Source organism: Oncorhynchus masou, chromosome 27 (genome assembly GCF_036934945.1).
Source record: "Oncorhynchus masou masou isolate Uvic2021 chromosome 27, UVic_Omas_1.1, whole genome shotgun sequence".
Lineage (NCBI taxonomy): Eukaryota > Metazoa > Chordata > Actinopteri > Salmoniformes > Salmonidae > Oncorhynchus > Oncorhynchus masou.
In genome coordinates, this window is record NC_088238.1 from 39,774,122 (window position 1) to 39,795,585 (window position 21,464).

The following is a 21,464-nucleotide window of genomic DNA, read 5'->3' on the forward strand; positions in this document are numbered from 1 at the left end:
ATTTTTTCCCCGGTCGTATGTGGTAAATTTCCAATCCCCACTTGGTTACGAACGCAGCATTATACTGACTGTTGATGTCACCAGGCGGTCCAAAAATCACACCCAGCCAAATAACTTGAAATTTCAGGCGGATTTTCAAACAGCTTTTACACTAGAAGTGTATTATCAAAATGTTCACAATTTCCCAGTATTATACAACCTCATTGTGTGGAAATACTGTCAAAAAAATAGGGGACTGCGCTGCCCCTTTAAATGATCTGGCTTTACCAGGAGAGAACACCCTCCCCCTCTCATTGAAGCCACAAAAGTTCAAGGCCGACTGCAGTACTGCAGGCATTATTAGCAGGTTAGGGTTAGGATATGGGTAGGGGTTAAGGTTATGTTTAGGGTTAGGGTTTTAGGGTAGGATGTCGCAACAATCCCGCATAGCACTAACTGTTATCAGAGAGGAAGAAGCAAAGCGAGAGGTCTTATTATTTTTTGCTACTTGAGGCTTATTTGATCTAATAGATGTTTCGTAATTGTTTGGTTGTTATGAACCTGTACCCCTGCACACTGACTCGGTACCGGTGCCCCTATCTATAGCCTCGTTATTATTATTATTATTCTTATTGTGTTACTTTTTATTATTACTTTTTATTTTAGTCTACTTGTTAAATATTTTCTCAACTTTTCTTGTACTGCACTGTTGGTTAAGGGCTTGTAAGTAAGCATTTCACAGTAATGTCTACACTTTTTGTATTGGGAGCATGTGACAAATAAAGTTTGATTTGATCTGAATGCACTGATATAAGTTGATGCACATATCATGGATATAATGGATATTGCCATTGAGGGATTCCACAGAGATATTAGAGAAAGGAGGAGATAGGAATCCCATTGGGCAATGAATGGAGGAACATATATCGCCTCATCCAGCAGACTGTCGACTAATTGCGTTCAAGTTGTCATGTGGTTTCTAAGCTAATCGTCACGCAATCCATTCTCAAAGTCAGGGTATGAGTCCAGAAACCTGCCTATTTTCCTCAAAAGTACATACTGTAATGTCACGATTCTAAAGCTATACAATATTACAGGAAACTATTTTTAATGTTGACAAAATGTATGGTACTATTGGGTTTTTGAGCTAGTGCCCAATTGACTCCCATTCACTCCTTGAAGGAGAGCTCTCCTTGTCCCAGAATCACTCAGAACCCACCGCACGGCCCATTGACAACGTATGGGCAATGTACACAATGGGTGTTAATACGATTCCAAAGGAGTTTCCCATCTCCTCAAAACTCTGGCTTCTACCATTTTAAAGGACCCCCCCAGAGGAAGTTGCCGCCACTATTTCGATTACTGGTGGGTGGTAACATTAAAATATAACCCAACACTTCAACCAAACGTAGGCAAAGAATAATTTCTATGTCATATCATAGGAAAAATACACCGTTTCCACAGGAATTTCCACATAGTGGGCAGTTCGGATATGTCACTTCAAGCCCAAATATATCATACTTTGACTAAAATCATGATTTATTGACTTAAAATTATCGTGCAACTTTATGCGTCAGCTCTGGCCTTCGTCTATCAGCTCGAAAAGTGTAATTCTACTGGTGTGGAAGTTTAAGGCAGTCAACTAGGTGAGGATTCCTATGAGTTGGGAGCAATCAGCCAATGAAGAAGAAGAAGCGGAGCGGGTCGAGCGCTTCAAGTTCCTTGGTGTCCACATCACTAACAAACTATCATGGTCCAAACACACCAAGATAGTTGTGAAGATGACACTAAAACGCATACTCTCAACCAGGCAGTGTCAGGGTAAGGCCCTAAAATTTGTCAAAGACTCTAGTCACCCAAGTCATAGACTGATCTCTCTGCTACTGCATGGCAAGCGGTATGAAAGGCCCCTTAAACAGCTTCTACTCCTAAGCCATAAAACTGCTAAGCAGTTAATCAAATGGCTACCCGGACTATTTGCACTGACCCCCTTTTTTTACCCGCTGCTAGTTGCTGTTTATTATCTATGCATAGTCACTTTACCCCAGCTACATGTACATATTACCTCAATTACGTCAACGAACCTGTTCAGCCGCACATTGACTCGGTACCGATACCCCCTGGATATAGCCTCATTAATGTTATTTTATTGTTTGAATTTTGTTTTATTTGTGTTTTATTTTTGTCAATATTTTATGACTTACTTTTTTTTTTAAATACTGCATTGTTGGTTAGTTAAGGGCGTGTAAGTAAGCATTTCATGGTAATGTCTACACCTGTTTATTCGGCGCATGTGACAAATACAATTTGATTTGATTTGAAGAAGAAACGTTTTTTGCAGTATGCGCTACAGACAGCTATATAGGTCTGCAAATACAGAACTAGTAAAGGCCAAGTGCACTACTTTTGTGAGAAAAAAAACGCAACAATTTAGCCAAAATTTTGTCAACATTTTCAAAAATGTGCAGGCCGCCTGATCAAAGTTCTGCGCGGGACGACAGACGCCCAATTTCCAAAGATATTTATTACTGACTGCTTCTGTCTGTAGATTATGTGTTTCTGAGCATGAATTTAGCTAGCCAATGTCGCCATGACTTTGCCTGTGTGAACTGGGATTGATATTGGAGAGGCAGTTTCGACCTAACTTCATAAGGTACTGTTTTTTTCTATAGCACAGATACAAAGAGGAATCCTCTATCTATCAATTCAATTCAATTCAAGGGGCTTTATTGGCATGGGGAAACATGTGTTAACATTGCCAAAGCAAGTGAGGTAGATAATATATAAAGTGAATATTGAAAAATTAACAGTAAACATTACACATACAGAAGTTTCAAAACAATAAAGACATTACAAATGTCATATTATATATATACAGTGTTTTAACAATTTACAAATGGTTAAGGTATACGAGGGAAAAAAAATTAGCATAAATATGGGTTGTATTTACAATGGTGTTTGTTCTTCACTGGTTGCCCTTTTCTCGTGGCAACAGGTCACAAATCTTGCTGCTGTGATGGCACACTGTGGAATTTCACCCAGTAGATATGGGAGTTTATCAAAATTGGATTTGTTTTCGAATTCTTTGTGGATCTGTGTAATCTGAGGGAAATATGTCTCTCTAATATGGTCATACATTGGGCAGGAGGTTAGGAAGTGCAGCTCAGTTTCCACCTCATTTTGTGGGCAGTGAGCACATAGCCTGTCTTCTCTTGAGAGCCATGTCTGCCTACGGCGGCCTTTCTCAATAGCAGGGCTATGCTCACTGAGTCTGTACATAGTCAAAGCTTTCCTTAATTTTGGGTCAGTCACAGTGGTCAGGTATTCTGCCGCTGTGTACTCTCCGTGTAGGGCCAAATAGCATTCTAGTTTTCTCTGTTTTTTTTTTTGTAAATTCTTTCCAATGTGTCAAGTAATTATCTTTTAGTTTTCTCATGATTTGGTTGGGTCTAATTGTGCTGATGTCCTGGGGCTCTGTAGGGTGTGTTTGTGTTTGTGAACAGAGCCCCAGGACCAGCTTGCTTAGGGGACTCTTCTCCAGGTTCATCTCTCTGTAGGTGATGGCTTTGTTATGGAAGGTTTGGGAATCGCTTCCTTTTAGGTGGTTATAGAATTTAACGGCTCTTTTCTGGATTTTGATAATTAGTGGGTATTGGCCTAATTCTGCTCTGCATGCATTATTTGGTGTTCTACGTTGTACACGGAGGATATTTTTTGCAGAATTCTGCGTGCAGTCTCAATTTGGTGTTTTTCCCATTTTGTGAAGTCTTGGTTGCACGCCTGTTGTTCACATATCCCTCTCATTGGCTAGATCATTGGCCTGATCACGCCTCCTCCTGCCTGCCTTCCATATTTGTATTTCCATTGTTAGCGCACTCACTCGAATATATTGTAAATATAATAGGCAATATTTATGTTACCTCTCCATGAGACGCCCTTTCATTTGGCTTCAGTGCGATATTGAGTTTTAACATAGGAATGAATAGTGTCACGTGATCAATGGCTTTGTCCGTTCATACAAACTATTTGTTTAACTACAAACATTGATAACCTTGCACTACATAGTGAACAATACGTTATCTATATGATAAAAGTGGCATGCACAGGTGTCGTGGCTTAGTTTGTTTAAGCACCTGTCTAATAAACAGGAGATCCTAGGTTCAAATCTCAATGGTGCACTTCCTCTCTGATTTGAGGCTTCTTCCTCTCTGATTTGACACGATAGACACCAGCTCTGACATCATTGCATCAGATACTCGATTCTGATTGGCTTTTTTTAAACTATTGCTTGTCTTGTGATATTGATAATTTGTTTCCACAGTTTGTGTGTTTAAAACAGTACAGTGGTTTTAGAAAGTATTCATACCCCTTGTTGTGTTACAGCCTGAATTCAAAATGGATTCAATTGGGTTTTTTTCACTCTCACCCATCTACACACAATAATCCATAATGACAAAATTATTTTTTTGTTGATGAAATGTTTGCTAATTTCTTTGAAATGAAATACAGAAATATCTCATTTACATAAGTATGCACACCCCTAAGTCAATACATGTTAGAATCACCTTTGGCAGCGATTACAGCTGTGGATCTTTCTGGGTGAATCTATAAGAGCTTTGCACACCTGGAATAAACAATATTTGCACATTATTCTTTTCAAAATTCTTCAAGCTCTGTCAAATTGGTTGTTGATCATTGTTAGACAACCATTTTCAAGTCTTGCGATAGATTTTCAAGCAGATTTAAGTCAAAACTATTACTCGGCCGCTCGAGAACATTCACTGTCTTCTTGGTAAGCAACGCCAGTGTAGATTTTGCCTTGTGTTTTAGGTTATTGTCCTGCTGAAAAGGTCACTTCATCTCCCAATGTCTGGTGGAAAGCAGAATGAACCAAGTTTTCCTCTAGGATTTTGCCTGTGCTTAACTCCATTCCGTTTCTTTTTTTATCCTGAAAAACTCCCCAGTCCTTAATGATTACAAGCATACCCATAACATGATGCAGCCACCACTATGCTTGGAAATATGGAGAGTGGTACTCAGTAATGTGTTGGATTTGCCCCAAACATAACACTTTGTATTCAGAACAAAAAGTGAATTGCTTTGCCACATTTTTTGCAGTTTTACTTTAGTGACTGTCTGCAAACAGGATGCATGTTTTGGAATATTTCTATTCTGTACAGGCTTCCTTATTTTCACTTTGTTAATTGGGTTAGTATTGTGGAATAACAACAATGTTGTTGATCCCATCCTTAGTTTTCTCCTATAATATCCATTTAATTCTGTAAATGTTTTAAAGTCACTGTTGGCATCTTGGTGAAATCCCTGAAAGGTGTCATTCCTCTCCAGCAACTGAGTTAGGAAGGACGCCTGTATCTATATAGTGACTGAGCATATTGATACACCATCCAAAGTATAATTAATAACTTCACCATATTCAAAGGGATATTGAATATCATATTTTTTTTACCCATCTACCAATAGGTGCCCTTCTTTGCGAAGCATTGGAAAACCTCCCGGGTCTTTGTGGTTGAATCTGTGTTTGAAATTCAATGTGTGGAGTACAGAGATGAGGTAGTGATTATGTGACTTGTTAAGCACATTTGACCTCCTAAACTTATTTAGGCTTGCCATAACAAAGGGGTTGAATACTTATTGACTCATTCCACTTTGACATTATGAAACTCTGAAGGGGAACAAAGTACGTGAGGATGGCTGAGGAGTGGTCTGGAGGTGGTGTCTGTCCCCAGTCAGGAAGTTTTAAAAAATTAAGCTTGAAAAAGCTTTTTCCTGCTATTTAGAGCCATATCCATTATTCTTAATTCTATTTAAAATATTTTTTTTTTTCTGCATATCCAAGCATGCCCCTTGAGCTGTCTGTCTGTCTGTCTGTCTGTCTGTCTGTCTGTCTGTCTGTCTGTCTGTCTCTGTCTGTCTCTGTCTGTCTGTCTGTCTGGTGACAGGTGGCTGTTTTTTTAAAGAAACTAAATATACTTCTCTGCATCTCTGCTAAAATCTGGGGAAACGATTGAAAGGATGTGAGTCTTTTTCAGTGCATTTAGTAATTGCTTATTTTCTAAAGTATAGAAATCTTGCCAGCAGGAATGCCAGCTAAGATAGTTAGACACACACATGTGTTTAGCAGATGTTATTTCAGGTGTAGCGAAATGCTTGTGTTTCTTGCACCAACAGTGCAGTATTATCTGACAAGTAATATCTAACAGTTTCACAATACAAACAATACACACAAATCTAAAGTAAAGGAATGGAATGAAGAATATATAAATATTTGGATTAGCAATGTAAGCGCAGCATAGACTAAGATTCAGTAGAATAGGATAGAATACAGTATATACATACAGTTGAAGTTGGAAGTTTGCATACACTTAGGTTGGAGTCATTAAAACTCCACAAATTTCTTGAAAACAAACTAGTTTTGGCAAGTCGGTTAGGACATCTACTTTGTGCATGACACAAGTAATTTTTCCAACAATTGTTTACAGACAGATTATTTCACTTATAATTCACTGTATCACAATACCAGTGGGTCAGAAGTTTACATACAGTAAATTGACTGCGTCTTTAAACAGCTTAGAAAATTCCAGAAAATGCTGTCATGGCTTTAGAAGCTTCAGAAAGGCTAATTGATATCATTTGAGTCAATTGGAGGTGTACCTGTGGATGTATTTCAAAGCCTACCTTCAAACTCAGTGCCTCTTTGCTTGACATCATGGGAAAATCAAAAGAAATCAGCCAAGACCTCAGCAATTTCCAAACGCCTGAAGGTACCACGTTCATCTGTACAAACAATAGTACGCAAGTATAAACACCATGGGACCACGCAGCCGTCATACCGCTCAGGAAGGAGACGCAATCTGTCTCCTAGAGATAAATGTACTTTGGTGCGAAAAGTCAATCCTAGAACAACAGCAAAGGACCTTGTGATGATACTGGAGGAAACAGATACAAAAGTATCTATAGCCACAGTAAAACAAGTCTATACCGCTCAGCAAGAAAGAAGCCACTGCTCCAAAACCGCCATAAAAAAAGCCCGACTACGGTTTGCAACTGCACATGGGGACAAAGATTGTACTTTTTGGAGAAATGTCCTCTGGTCTGACAAAACAAAATGTCCATAATGACCAACGTTATGTTTGGGGGAAAAAGGGGGAGGCTTGCAAGTTGAAGAACACCATCCCAACCGTGAAGCGGGGGTGGCAGCATCATGTTGTGGGGATGCTTTTCTGCAGGAGGGACTAGTGCACTTCACAAAATAGATGGCAACATGAGGGAGGAAAATTATGTGGATATATTGACGCAAAATCTCAAGACATCAGTCAGGAAGTTAAAGCTTGGTCGCAAATGGGTCTTCCAAATAGACAATGACCCCAAGCATACTTCCAAAGTTGTGGAAGAATTGCTTAAGGACACCAAAGTCAAATTATTGGACTGGCCTTCACAAATCCCTGACCTCAATCTTATAGAAAATGTGTGGGCAGAACTGAAAAAGCATGTGCGAGCAAGGAGGCCTATAAATCTGACTCAGTTACACCAACTCTGTCAGGAGGAATGGGCCACAATTCACCCAACGTACTGTGAGAAGCTTATGGAAGGCTACCCGAAATGTTTGACCCAAGTTAAACAATTTAAAGGCAATGCAACCAAATACTAATTGAATATATGTAATCTTCTGACCCACTGGGAATGTGATGAAAGAAATAAAAGCTGAAATAAATCATTCTCTCCAATATTATTCGGACATTTCACACTCTTAAAATAAAGTGGTGATCCTAACTGACCGACAGGGAATTTTTACTAGGATTAAATGTCAGGAATTGCGAAAAACTGAGTTCAAATGTATTTGGCTAAGGTGTATGTAAACTTCCGACTTCAACTGTATGAGATGAGTAATGCAAAACATTATTCAGAAGTTTGGACACACCTACCCATTCAAGGGTTTTTCTTTATTTGTACTATTTTCTATATTGTAGAATAATAGTGAAGACATCAAAACTATGTAATAACACATATGGAATCGTGTAGTAACCAAAAACAGTGTTCAACTAATCTAAATATATTTTATATTTGAGATTTTTCAGTGGCCACACTTTGCCTTGATGACAGCTTTGCACACTCTTGGCGTTCTCTCAACCAGCTTCATGAGGTAGTCACCTAGAATGCATTTCAAATAACAGGTGTGCCTTGTTAAAAGTTAATTTGTGGAATTTCTTTCCTTCTTAATGCATTTGAGCCAATCAGTTGTGTTGTAGCAAGGTAAGGGTGGTATACAGAAGGTGTTCCTAAAGACGAAGTCCATATTATGGCAAGAACAGCTCAAATAAGCAAAGAGAAACGACAGTCCAGCATTACTTTAATACATGAAGGTCAGTCAATATGGAAAATGTCAATAACTTTGAAAGTTTCTTCAAGTGGAATCTGGAAAATGTAATAACTGTACAAGTTTTTTCAAGTGTCGTCATAAAATCCAGCAAGTTCACGATGACACTGACTTTTATGAAAAGTTACCGGCATTCGCTGCGAGCAGGGTTCGAACCTGCGCGGGAAGATCCCATTGGATTTCAAGTCCAACGCCTTAACCACTCGGCCATCGCAGCTGCTATACAAGATTGTAGAAAGTGAGTTCAAATCATGTCTTTACATACCAGTCATTAATGTGATACAGTGATTTGACTCTGTTTTCTTCAGTGATTTTGTTTGTATCTGATTGTAGTAAATTATTATAATTTGCGACGGAGAGCGACGCACATAAATACACATTGGTATCAACAGCGTGAGGAGGCACATACTAGCCTACAAAACCAGGGCTATATCTAATGTTATTCCATTCCTTTAATTAGATCTGTGTGTATCAGATATTTGGTGTGGAATTGTTAGATATTACTTGTTAGATATTGCTCCACTGTCGGTACTAGAAAAGCACAAGAATTTCGCCACACTCGCAATAACATCTGCTAACCATGTGCATGTGACCAATACATTTGATTTGATTTGATATATGAATAGACTACTTTAGCAATACTTTGTGCATCATTCTTGAAACAAGCTTCAGCTTTCTCTACAGAAATACTCATTGTAGTTGTGTTCATCCTTCATATTTGGATGCACGCACGCAGATGCAACATCTGTGCATTTGTCTAGGTGGCACTAGTGAGCTATGCATTTCCATCAATGTTCTGTGGTGATTGACATGAACCGAAGATTTTGTGATTGAACCACAAAGTTGAAAATGTAACTGTTTGGTTGAACCTCCAACTAAGCCCCTGACAACACAACACAAGGTATTATCAAACAGTTTAATATTTTTTCAGATATTAAGGTTTCCTATCTTTGGTAAAATACTAAAATCTAATATAATAAGTGTTGTTTCGTGTATTTTTGCTGTGTTCTCCTCTTTCAGAGTGTGGGCTGTGATGTTAGTTATTGAAAAAAGTGAAGTTTAACAGTGAACAATGTTGCATGATTGATTGGCACATGGGTTGGGTTGGAGGGAATGAGTTCCCCCTTAGATTAGACTCATTAATTCCTGATTAGTGTCCATTATACACACACACACACACACACACACACACACACACACACACACACACACACACACACACACACACACACACACACACACACACACACACACGAACACATACACACACATTTAAATCAAATCAAATCAAATTTTATTTGTCACATACACATGGTTAGCAGATGTTAATGCGAGTGTAGCGAAATGCTTGTGCTTCTAGTTCCGACAATGCAGTAATAACCAACAAGTAATCTAACTAACAATTCCTAATCTACTGTCTTATACACAGTGTAAGGGGATAAAGAATATGTACATAAGGATATATGAGTGAGTGATGGTACAGAGCAGCATAGGCAAGATACAGTAGATGGTATCGAGTACAGTATATACATGTGAGATGAGTATGTAAACAAAGTGGCATAGTTAAAGTGGCTAGTGATACATGTATTACATAAGGATGCAGTCGATGATATAGAGTACAGTATATAGGTATGCATATGAGATGAATAATGTAGGGTAAGTAACATTATATAAGGTAGCATTGTTTAAAGTGGCTAGTGATATATTTACAACATTTCCCATCAATTCCCATTATTAAAGTGGCTGGAGTTGAGTCAGTGTCAGTGTGTAGGTAGCAGCCACTCAATGTTAGTGGTGGCTGTTTAACAGTCTGATGGCCTTGAGATAGAAGCTGTTTTTGAGTCTCTCGGTCCCAGCTTTGATGCACCTGTACTGACCTCGCCTTCTGGATGATAGCGGGGTGAACAGGCAGTGGCTCGGGTGGTAGATGTCCTTGATGATCTTTATGGCCTTCCTGTAACATCGGGTGGTGTAGGTGTCCTGGAGGGCAGGTAGTTTGCCCCCGATGATGCGTTGTGCAGACCTCATTACCCTCTGGAGAGCCTTACGGTTGAGGGCGGAGCAGTTGCCGTACCAGGCGGTGATACAGCCCGCCAGGATGCTCTCGATTGTGCCTCTGTAGAAGTTTGTGAGTGCTTTTGGTGACAAGCCGAATTTCTTCAGCCTCCTGAGGTTGAAGAGGCGCTGCTGCGCCTTCTTCACAATGCTGTCTGTGTGAGTGGACCAATTCAGTTTGTCTGTGATGTGTATGCGATGTTCCTCCACTACTGTTCCATCGATGTGGATAGGGGGTGTTCCCTCTTCTGTTTCCTGAAGTCCACAATCATCTCCTTAGTTTTGTTGACGTTGAGTGTGAGGTTATTTTCCTGACACCACACTCCGAGGGCCCTCACCTCCTCCCTGTAGGCCGTCTCGTCGTTGTTGGTAATCAAGCCTACCACTGTTGTGTCGTCCGCAAACTTGATGATTGAGTTGGAGGCGTGCGTGGCCACGCAGTCGTGGGTGAACAGGGAGTACAGGAGAGGGCTCAGAACGCACCCTTGTGGGGCCCCAGTGTTGAGGATCAGCGGGGAGGAGATGTTGTTACCTACCCTCACCACCTGGGGGCGGCCCGTCAGGAAGTCCAGTACCCAGTTGCACAGGGCGGGGTCGAGACCCAGGGTCTCGAGCTTGATGACGAGCTTAGGCTCTGTGCTGCTGGTTTGGCCAAGCCAGGAGGGGCTCTGGATCACCTCTGTCCCAGATAGCACCCTATTCACTATTTAGTGCACTACTTTTGACCAGGACCTATGGGGTATGATACTTTTGACCAGGGCCCAAGCAGAGCACAATGTAGGCAATAGGGGGCCATGAATGCCTTTTGCCAAGATGTTTACAATGCTGGCTAGCCTAAAGCAAACACCTTTTTCTTACCCCCCCTCTTTATGAAACCAAACCTAAATTGATCTGGTTCAGATTTATATTAAGAATGTGAAATGTCAGAATAATAGTTGAGCGAATGATTTATTTCAGCTTTTATTTCTTTCATCACATTCCCAGTGTGTCAGAAGTTAACATACACTCAATTTGTATTTGGTATTATTGCCTTTAAATTGTTTAACGTGGGTCAAATGTTTCGGGTAGCATTCCACAAGCTTCCCACAATAAGTTGGGTGAATTTTGGCCCATTCCTCCTGACAGAGCTGGTGTAACTGAGTCAGGTTTGTAGGCCTCCTTGCTCGCATATCCTGTTTCATTACACATACACGTTTTCAGTTCTGCCCACACATTTTCTATAGGACTGAGGTTAGGGCTTTGTGAAGGCCACTCCAATACCTTGACTTTGTTGTCCTTAAGCCATTTTGCCACAACTTTGGAAGTATGCTTGGTGTCATTGTCCATTTGGAAGACCCATTTGCGACCAAGTTTTAACTTGCTGACTGATGTCTTGAGATGTTGCTTCAAAATATCCACATCATTTTCCTCCCTTATGATGCCATCTACTTTGTGAAGTGCACCAGTCCCTCCTGCAGCAAAGCACCCCCACAACATGATGCTGCAACCCCTGTGCTTCACGGTTGGGATGGTGTTCTTCGGTTTGCAAGCCTCCTCCTTTTTCCTCCAAACATAACGATGGTCATTATGGCCAAACAGTTCTATTTTTGTTTCATCTGACCAGAGGAAATTTCTCCAAAAAGTATGATCTTTGTCCCCATGTGCAGTTGTAAACCGTAGTCGGGCTTTTTTTATGGCGGTTTTGGAGCATTGGCTTCTTCCTTGCTGAGCAGCATATCAGGTCGATATAAGACTCGTTTTACTGTGGATATAGATACTTTTGTACCTGTTTCCTCCAGCATCATCACAAGGTCCTTTGCTGTTGTTCTGGGATTGATTTGCACTTTTCTCACTGAAGTACGTTCATGAATAGGAGACAGAACGCGTCTCCTTCCTGAACGGTATGACGGCTGCGTGGTCCCATTGTGTTTATACTTGCGTACTATTGTTTGTACAGATGAAGGTGTTACCTTCAGGAGTTTGGAAATTTCTCCCACGGATGAACCAGACTTGTGGAGGTTTACCATTTTTTTCTGAGGTCTTTGCTTATTTCTTTAGATTTTCCCATGATGTCAAGCAAAGAGGCGCTGAGTTTGAAGGTAGGCATTGAAATTCATCCACAGGTACACCTCCAATTGACTCAAACTATGTCAATTAGCTTATTAGAAGCCTCTAAAGCCATGACATAATTTTCTGGAATTTTCCAAGCTGTTTAAAGGCACAGTCAACTTAGTGTATGTAAACTTCTGACCCACTGGATTTGTGAAACATTGAATTGAACTGAAATAATCTGTCTGTTAACAATTGTCTTTGTCACCGTCACGTTCTGACCATAGAGAGCCCTTATTTTCTATGGTAGAGGAGGTCAGGGCGTGACTTGGGGTTAGTCTAGTTTATATTTTCTATGTGGGGTTCTAGTTTAGTTTTTCTATGTTGGTGATTTTGTATGATTCCCAATTAGAGTCCTCAAGGCCAGACATATTACCAGGACGTGTACTCAAAGCATGATCGGACCAACTGGCAAGTGTCTTCACTGACATTTTCAACTTTTCCCTGACCGAGTCTGTAATACCTACATGTTTCAAGCAGACCACCATAATCCCTGTGACCAAGGAAGCAAAGGTAACCTGCCTAAATGATTACCACCCTGTAGCACTCATGTCGGTAGCCATAAAGTGCTTTGAAAGGCATGGCTCACGTCAACAACATCATCCTGGAAACCCTAGACCCACTCCAATTCGCATACCGCCCCAACAGATCCACAGATGACACAATCTCAATCGCACTCCACACTGCCCTTTCCCACCTGGACAAAAGGAACACCTATGTGAGAATGCTGTTCATTGACTACAGCTCAGCGTTCAACACCATAGTGCCCGCAAAGCTCATCACTAAGTTAAGGACCCTGGGACTAAACACCTCCCTCTGCAACTGGATCCTGGACTTCCTGACAGGCCACCCCCAGGTGGTAAGGGTCGGCAACAACACATCTGCTACGCTGATCCTCAGCATGGGGGCCCCTCAGGGTTTCGTGCTTAGTCTCCTCCTGTACTCCCTGTTCACCCACGACTGCGTGGCCTAGCACGACTCCAGCACCATCATTAAGTTTGCTGACAACACAACAGTGTTAGGCCTGATCACGACAACGATGAGACAGCCTATAGGGAGGAGGTCAGAGACCTGGCAGTGTGGTGCCAGGACAACAACCCCTCCCTCAATGTGAGCAAGACAAAGGAGCTGATTGTGGACTACAGGAAAAGGAGGGTCGAGCAGGCCCCCATTAACATTGATGGGGCTATAGAGGAGCGGGTTGAGAGTTTCAAGTTCCTTGGTGTCCACATTACCAACAAACTATCATGGTCCAAACACACCAAGACAGTCGTGAAGAGGGCACGACAACACCTTTTCCTCCTCAGCAGACTGAAAAGAATTTGGCATGGGTCCCCAGATCCTCAAAAAGTTATACAGCTGCACCATCGAGAGCATCCTGACCGGTTGCATCACCGCCTGGTATTTGAACTGATCGGCATCTGACCATAAGGTGCTTCAGAGGACCTATATATAGGCGTTGTCAGTGGAAGGCCCAAAAAATGGTTGAAGACTCCAGTCACCCAAGTTATAGACTGCTCTCTCTGCTTCCGCACGGCAAGTGGTACCGGAGCTCCAAGTCTAGGATGAAAAGGCTCCTTAACAGCTTCTACCCCCAAGCGATAAGACAGCTGAACAATTAATCAGACAAATTACATTAACCACCCCCCCCCCTTTGTTTACACTGCTGTTACTTGCTGTTTAATATCTATGCATAGGCCCTTTACTCCACCTACATGTACAAACTACCTCAGCTAACTTGTAACCCTGCATATTGACTCAGTACCAGTACCAGTATTTTATTCAGTAAGTCTTTTCTGAATTCTATTTATTGAACTGCATTGTTGTGGGTGGCAGGGTAGCCTAGTGGTTAGAGCGTTGGACAAGTAACCGGAAGCCTGCAAGTTCAAAACCCCCGAGCTGACAAGGTACAAATCTGTCATTCTGCCCCTGAACAGGCAGTTAACCCACTGTTCCTAGGCCATCATTGAAAATAAGAATTTGTTCTTAACTGACTTGCCTGGTTAAATAAAGGTAAAATAAAAAATTGTTGGTTAAGGGCTTGTAGTAATTAAGCATTTCACCTGTTGTGAAAAATACAAATTTATTTGATTTAATGATATAGAATAGGAGGGAATGGAACAGAGATGTGATTTCATGATTGCCCTAAACAAACAGCAATCTCTTTTTTTTCCCTTCACTAGCCTACTGTGTCTATTTCACAGACCAACTACTTCACATACACCTCAGCATGTATAGGCTAAGTAAACACATTCCCCATCGTACAAGTAAATACATTCACCACTGTGGCTGTAGAGCTATAGATTTCCCAATCATTCACATCTACCTTTAACAAGCATTTTGCCAATATCAACACTTTCATGTGGGAGATTTACATGACTGACTTGACTGTGGCCTTTCCCTGTCCTTCCTAACAATAGAACACGATTCTGATTTGTACTAATGCCCCTGTAGGAATCATGACCGTTTTACTTCCTCACCTCCACAAAACCGACTCGAACCCCTGCAGATGTTCACCCCTTTTACCCATTTGGACAGGTGAGTGTGAGAAACGGTGTCAATATTGTATCAACACTAGAGGGGCCTTTCGTCCTAACTTCAGGTATTCTTCCAGAGGGTCCTATTGCTTTTGCAATCGCACCACAGGTTTGTGACTTAAAGATCTGTCTTTGTTGTCACGGGGATATTCAGCGTAGGTGTCACAGGGGCGTACGCAGTACTTATCACATTTCAGGTCATCGAGTTATTAATAAATAAACCTTTCGTACTATCTGCCATCACCTTGACCGTCCCACATGTTTTAAACAACCGAACCACACCCAGTCTGTTTCCAATTATATAGGACTGGAGTTGGAGTATCTACGTGTACAAAGATCATTGCACCACACCAACAATGACCTTGTGTTGCTAAGATAGTTTCGGTACATACCTGTACCATTCAGGGCCAGGGCCTGGGTTCAAATACTATTTCAAATCAATTCAAGTACACAGTCTGTGTTTGCCTGTCTTAATGGAACCGATTGAATGGTTCCAAAACAGCAAACCCAGCCCATTTGGCACTCCAGGCAGACTAAAGCAAATTGTAAAAGTATTTGAAAGATTTCTAATAGTATTTGAACACAGATTTGGTCAGGACAGGGTACCAACTGTAAACATGCAGATATAACAGGTGTTTAAAACTGGACATAAAGAGTGACATTTGACCTTTTCTGTACTGACTGACACACAAAAGAAAAAAAGGATGAAAAAGGTTCTCCTTATTCCCACGACAGAGGCTTCATGCCCATAGGGGGCACAGGAGCACGTGCCCCCTCAATATTTATCCTGTTTAAAATAATAATAATAATAATAATCAAATAAAAATTAAGTACATTTTTTGTTTTTTTTCTCTGTAATACTACTAGCTACCTAGCAATTTGATGAAGTTGATTTTAGCTAGCCCAGATAGGTTACCCATCTCCCAACCTCAAAACTGGCTACCATGAACCATTTCAGGCTATCAATCAAGTTAGAGTAGCTAGCTTGTCTAATTATCTTAGCTGGCATGCCAGCTGGCAAGATTGGTAGATTTTAGAAAATCAAGCCATTACTAAATGTACTGAATAAGACTTACATTCTTTCTTTCTTTTTTACCCAGATCTTAGCAGAAATGCAGAGAAGCATATTTATTGTATTTAAAATCAGAACCACTAGTCAGTAGGCTAGTTATTCAGTAAAGGTAGATATGCAGAAAATTAAACAGATATTTTCTCCATCGAATTAAGCATAATGATTATGGATCTACATATAGATTTCAGGAAAAAGCTGTTTGAAAAATTCTAAATTCTCTAACTTCCAGATAGGAGCACTCCTCCAGCCATCCTGGCGTACTTTGTGCCCCCTCACATTTTGCGGGTGCATGGCACCCCTGTCCCACGGCAATGTAACTGAGGCAATGTAACTGAGCAACAACTCAAACCTCTCCCAATTTGTGTACTTAGCCAATATAATGCTACTTAAAAAAATATATATATATTACATTACAGTATTTTATAGTTGTCAGTTTGGCCAAAAGTTTAAAAAAGATTATGAAAACAAAATATCTCTCTCTCATATATATATATAGATATATATATACAGTGAGGGAAAAAAGTATTAGATCCTCTGCTGATCTTGTACGTTTGCCCACTGACAAATAAATGATCAATCTATAGTGAGAGACAGAATAACAACAAAAAAATCCAGAAAAACTCATGTCAAAAATGTATTTTTTTATTACATAATTGAACTACCTTTTGTGTGAGTGTGTGTTATAGCCATTCTTGCTTTTCAGAGTTCTGTTTATGCGTGTATAACTCCTCGAATGGGTGTGGATGCTCATTGGATTATAGATTAACAGTATTGGCTGGAGATTCCCCATGCTACCATTTTTAATAGCTTAGATATGAGTTTAGATACTCTCTGTTGTTATCATCTATACATAGCCACTTTAATAACTCTACCCAAACTCAGCAAAAAAAGAAACTGAAAACACACGAACGGAGAGTACTACAAGGTAAGAGTGTGTGTGTGTCAGTTACCAATGCCATTGTCTGAGTTGGAGGTTTTTCAAACAACTCAGCAAAAAAAGAAACGTCCTCTCACTGTCATCTGCGTTTATTTTCAGCAAATTTAACATGTGTAAATATTTGTATGAACATAACAAGATTCAACACCTGAGACATAAATAAACTGAACAAGCTCCACAGACATGTGACTAACACAAATGGAATGATGTGTCCCTGAACAAAGGGGGGGGGGGGTCAAAATCAAAAGTCAGTATCAGTATCTGGTGTGGCTACGAGCTGCATTAAGTAATGCATTGCATCTCCTCCTCATGGACTGCACCAGATTTGCCAGTTCTTGCTGTGAGATGTTACCCCACTCTTCCACCAAGGCACCTGCAATTTCCAGGACATTTCTGGGGGGAATGGCCCTAGCCCTCACCCTCCGATCCAACAGGTCCCAGACGTGCTCAATGGGATTGAGATCCATGCTCTTCGCTGGCCATGCTGTCTTGCAGTAAATCACACACAGAATGAGCATTATGACTGGTGGCATTGTCATGCTGGAGGGTCATGTCAGGATGAGCCTGCAGGAAGGGTACCACATGAGGGAGGAGGATGTCTTCCCTGTAATGCACAGCGTTGAGATTGCCTGCAATGACAACCAGCTCAGTCCAATGATGCTGTGACACACCGCCCCAGACCATGACGGACCCTCCACCTCCAAATCGATACTGCTCCAGAGTACAGGCCTTGGTGTAACGCTCATTCTTTTGACGATAAACACGAATTCAACCATCACTCCTGGTGAGACAAAACCACAACTTTTTGCCAGTCCTGTCTGGTCCAGCGACGGTGTGTCTGTGCCCATAGGCAATGTTGTTGCCGGTGATGTCTGGTGAGGACCTGCCTTGCAACAAGCCTACAAGCCCTCAGTCCAGCCTCTCTCAGCCTATTGTGGATAGTCTGAGCACTGATGGAGAGATTGTGCATTCCTGGTGTAACTCGGGCAGTTGTTGTTGCCATCCTGTACCTGTCCCGCAGGTGTGATGTTCGGATGTACCAATCCTGTGCAGGTGTTGTTACACGTGGTCTGCCACTGCCAGGACGATCAGTTGTCCGTCCTGTCTCCCTGTAGCACTGTCTTAGGCGTCTCACAGTACGGACATTGCAATTTATTTTCCTGGCCACATCTGCAGTCCTCATGCCTCCTTGCAGCATGACTAAGGCACGTTCACGCAGATGAGCAGGGACCCTGGGCATCTTTCTTTTGGTGTTTTTCAGAGTCAGTAGAAATGCCTCTTTAGTGTCCTAAGTTTTCATAACTGTGACCTTAATTGCCTACCGTCTGTAAGCTGTTAGTGTCTTAACGACCGTTCCACAGGTGCATGTTTATTAATTGTTTATGGTTCATTGAACCAGCATGGGAAACAGTGTTTAAACCCTTTACAATGAAGATCTGTGAAGTTATTTGGATTTTTACGAATTACCTTGTAAAAGACAGGGTCCTGAAAAAGGGACGTTTCTTTTTTTGCTGAGTTTACATGTACATATTACTTCAAGTAACCGGTGACCCCTCACATTGACTCTGTAGCGTTACCCCCCTGTATATAGTCTCGCTATTGTTATTTTACTGCTGCTCTTTAACTACTTGTTACTTTTATTTCTTATTCTTATCCGTATTTTTTAACCTGCAATTTTGGTTAGGGGCTCGTAAGTAAGCATTTCACTGTCATGTCTACTACACCTGTTGTATTCGGCGCATGTGACTAATTTGATTTGAGATGTCAGTGTTTTTACGAGTACAGTTATGAATGACTTTCTGTTTGAGTCTTATGGGATAGTCAGGTCAAGGGTTATTTAAAGGGGCATTCAGCAGTTGCTATGTCCATTTTTTTTAACGATATGTACGCATTGATTCTTAAATAATATAACTTATGAGCTTAGTTCAACTGTCGTACCCCATCAGAATCCAAAATATAAGCTTGTTTTATTCCAATATTTGTAAACAAAGTAATTGGAAAACAAACACTTTATAGCCTCAAAACGTGGTTAAAACTATCATTTTGATATCATGGATGGTCAGGCCTTGCATCCATAGCTCTGTAAATGAGTTTTAGAGAGGTTTCGTATATCCAGCCCCATCCCTCATATTTTTACCGAAACAAGGGAGGGAAGGATGCTTTGGTATTATTTTGATTGCTGATTGCCACTTTAAAGGTTTTGACTGCTGATTGCCACTTTAAAGGTTTTGACTGCTGATTGCCACTTTAAATGTTTTGACTGCTGATTGCCACTTTAAAGGTTTTGACTGCTGATTGCCACTTTAAAGGTTTTGACTGCTGATTGCCACTTTAAAGGTTTTGATTTCAGTCCCATCAAGTCACAAACACCAAAAAAATGTACTATAACTTCTTTGGCGGAAATTCAGTTAGGGTGACAACAATGTCAATGTTGTTGAGTTACTTTAAGATGTTTTTGCTTGTATTGTATACTATCGAGTATAGGGCAGGAGATGTTTACACGTTTGTACACAATTGTTTTCAAATTACTGTTCATACTCTCGTGTGAGTTTGTTAATCTCACTCCCGTTCCTTACCGTTCCTGACTGACCATCACAGTAGAGGGATGGAGAGGGCGACGGTGAAAGGCCAGATGGTGAAATATGGTCAGAGAGAAACAAGGGAGCAACGGAGGGGGATTAACGGGAAGGGGTCAATCAGACAGATAGACTGATACAGGTAGTTTACACGGAGAGCTTGAGCATTTTGAGGGGATAGCTGCTCAGACAGGATGGACAGCAGATTGGTAGCCTGTCAGCATTGAGAGAAAGAGGGGAGAAAAGAGAATGAAATATGGAGAAACAAAAGAGAGACTTAATAGGTGACTGACACAGCATGGCGGGGTCCCACAGTGAGAGAGAGAGAGAGAGATGGAGAGAGAGTGAATGTGAGACTCATTGGGCGACGGACAACAACATGGGCTTGCACCTCTTTACGACCTCCTATAAAATCTCTTATCTGCGCTCCGGGTGGGACTGCTCTGCAGTGACGGAACAGTGATTCCCAGTCCAAACTCCGAACAACGTTTCCAAGACTAATCGTTAGGAACGTGTCCAAGTGTGGATGGACTTTTCTAGCATCTCTGGCAGTCCTCATGAAAACGTATTACTGCCAATGGATACCATGTTTACAAGATGTATTTGCTTGTAATTGTTTTAATTGAGCTCCTAGAGTGTGCGGCTCGCTTTTCCTTTTTCAAGCCTGGACTCGAACCAGGGTCTGTAGTGACGCCTCTAGCACTGAGATGCCGTGCCTTAGACCACTGCGCCAGGAGCATCTCCGCCCATTCTAACTGTAAACTGTCTTCAGATGAAGCACACAAGTCGAACACACCCATGCCATATCACTCATTGTAACTAATTCACTCATTGGGACAGTGGTTTTGTAATGTGCAAAGCAAGATAATAAACAGCATGAGACATAGGCTCGTGATTTCTAATACACCCCACTCCCTTACCCTCCTACCTCTCTTTAACTCCCTCTCTCTTTACTTTCCTCCCACCTGTATACAGGTTACAGAGTCATAGAATTTCCAATACACTCCACTCCCTTCTTCACCTCCTGCTTCTCTCTCTCTCTCTTCAACTCTCTCCTCCCCTCTTCTTTTTTTTGTTTTTAACTACTCCATTCCACCTGTAGATGTATAAAAGTCCCCCGATCTGTCAGATCGGCCTCACTCCCTGCTAACTGAATGGTCGGCCTGCTCACTCTGATGTTAGCCATGGGTAAATTAAAGATCATTGGTGTACTGCTGTTGATATGTGTGTACAGCACAGTGGCTAGCACAGAAGAAGGGTGAGTAAACAGATAGGCTGAGATTTTAATATTGATCCATAAACAAGTGCTATGGTGGTGGATGTCTAATTGCATCATTTGAATGAAGTGGTTCAATGCTAAATTGATTTTGTCATTATTATACCTTGTCAATTTTCTACTGATAAGTATTTTTTTACCAGCAACATTTTTGAAGGATTTTAATTTAGTTGGATGATTTGTAGAACTTGATGCTTATTGTGAAGACATCATTGAGGGACATATAGTGTATACCCAGAGCCAAGTATTTAGAGAGTTTGACTGTTGAGGTTTTATGATGCATTTACATGACATTCTATGACAGCCAAGTTAGGGTCCCATTAACATTACATAGGAAATACACAGAGTGTACAAAACAGTAACTCGATATTAGGAAGGTTGTCGTAATGTTTTTTATGCTCAGTGTATTTCAATAACGCTATGTAACTGAATGTCTAGATTTAGAACAATATGCAGAAGTTGGCCAAGCTCTCTATATTCATGGCTATGACTGTACTCGACAAGTTTTTATTTAACCTTTATTTAACTAGGCAAGTCAGTTAAGAACAA

General features: G+C 41.1%; 2 protein-coding genes and 1 non-coding gene across 5 annotated transcripts in view; 1 reads left to right on the plus strand and 2 right to left on the minus strand.

The window, feature by feature from the left end:
* The window catches only part of LOC135516126 (plasminogen activator inhibitor 1-like), a 42,093-nt gene extending 35,300 nt beyond the window's left edge, over window positions 1-6,793 (minus strand). For both annotated transcript variants that reach the window (XM_064940185.1, XM_064940183.1), the window contains exon 1: window positions 6,676-6,793. The gene's annotated coding sequence lies outside the window, so the exon portion shown is untranslated. The remainder of the gene's footprint in view (window positions 1-6,675) is intronic.
* A 1,716-nt stretch (window positions 6,794-8,509) lies between these two features.
* trnas-uga (transfer RNA serine (anticodon UGA)) lies at window positions 8,510-8,591 on the minus strand. The gene has a single exon. It is a non-coding gene; the product is annotated as a tRNA-Ser (tRNA).
* Window positions 8,592-20,737: 12,146 nt separating this feature from the next.
* Window positions 20,738-21,464, plus strand: part of zanl (zonadhesin, like) — a 35,372-nt gene continuing 34,645 nt past the window's right edge. For both annotated transcript variants that reach the window (XM_064940186.1, XM_064940187.1), the window contains exon 1: window positions 20,738-20,897. In XM_064940186.1, coding sequence (XP_064796258.1) covers window positions 20,794-20,897 — 104 coding nt within the window. In that variant the 5' untranslated portion in view covers window positions 20,738-20,793. The remainder of the gene's footprint in view (window positions 20,898-21,464) is intronic.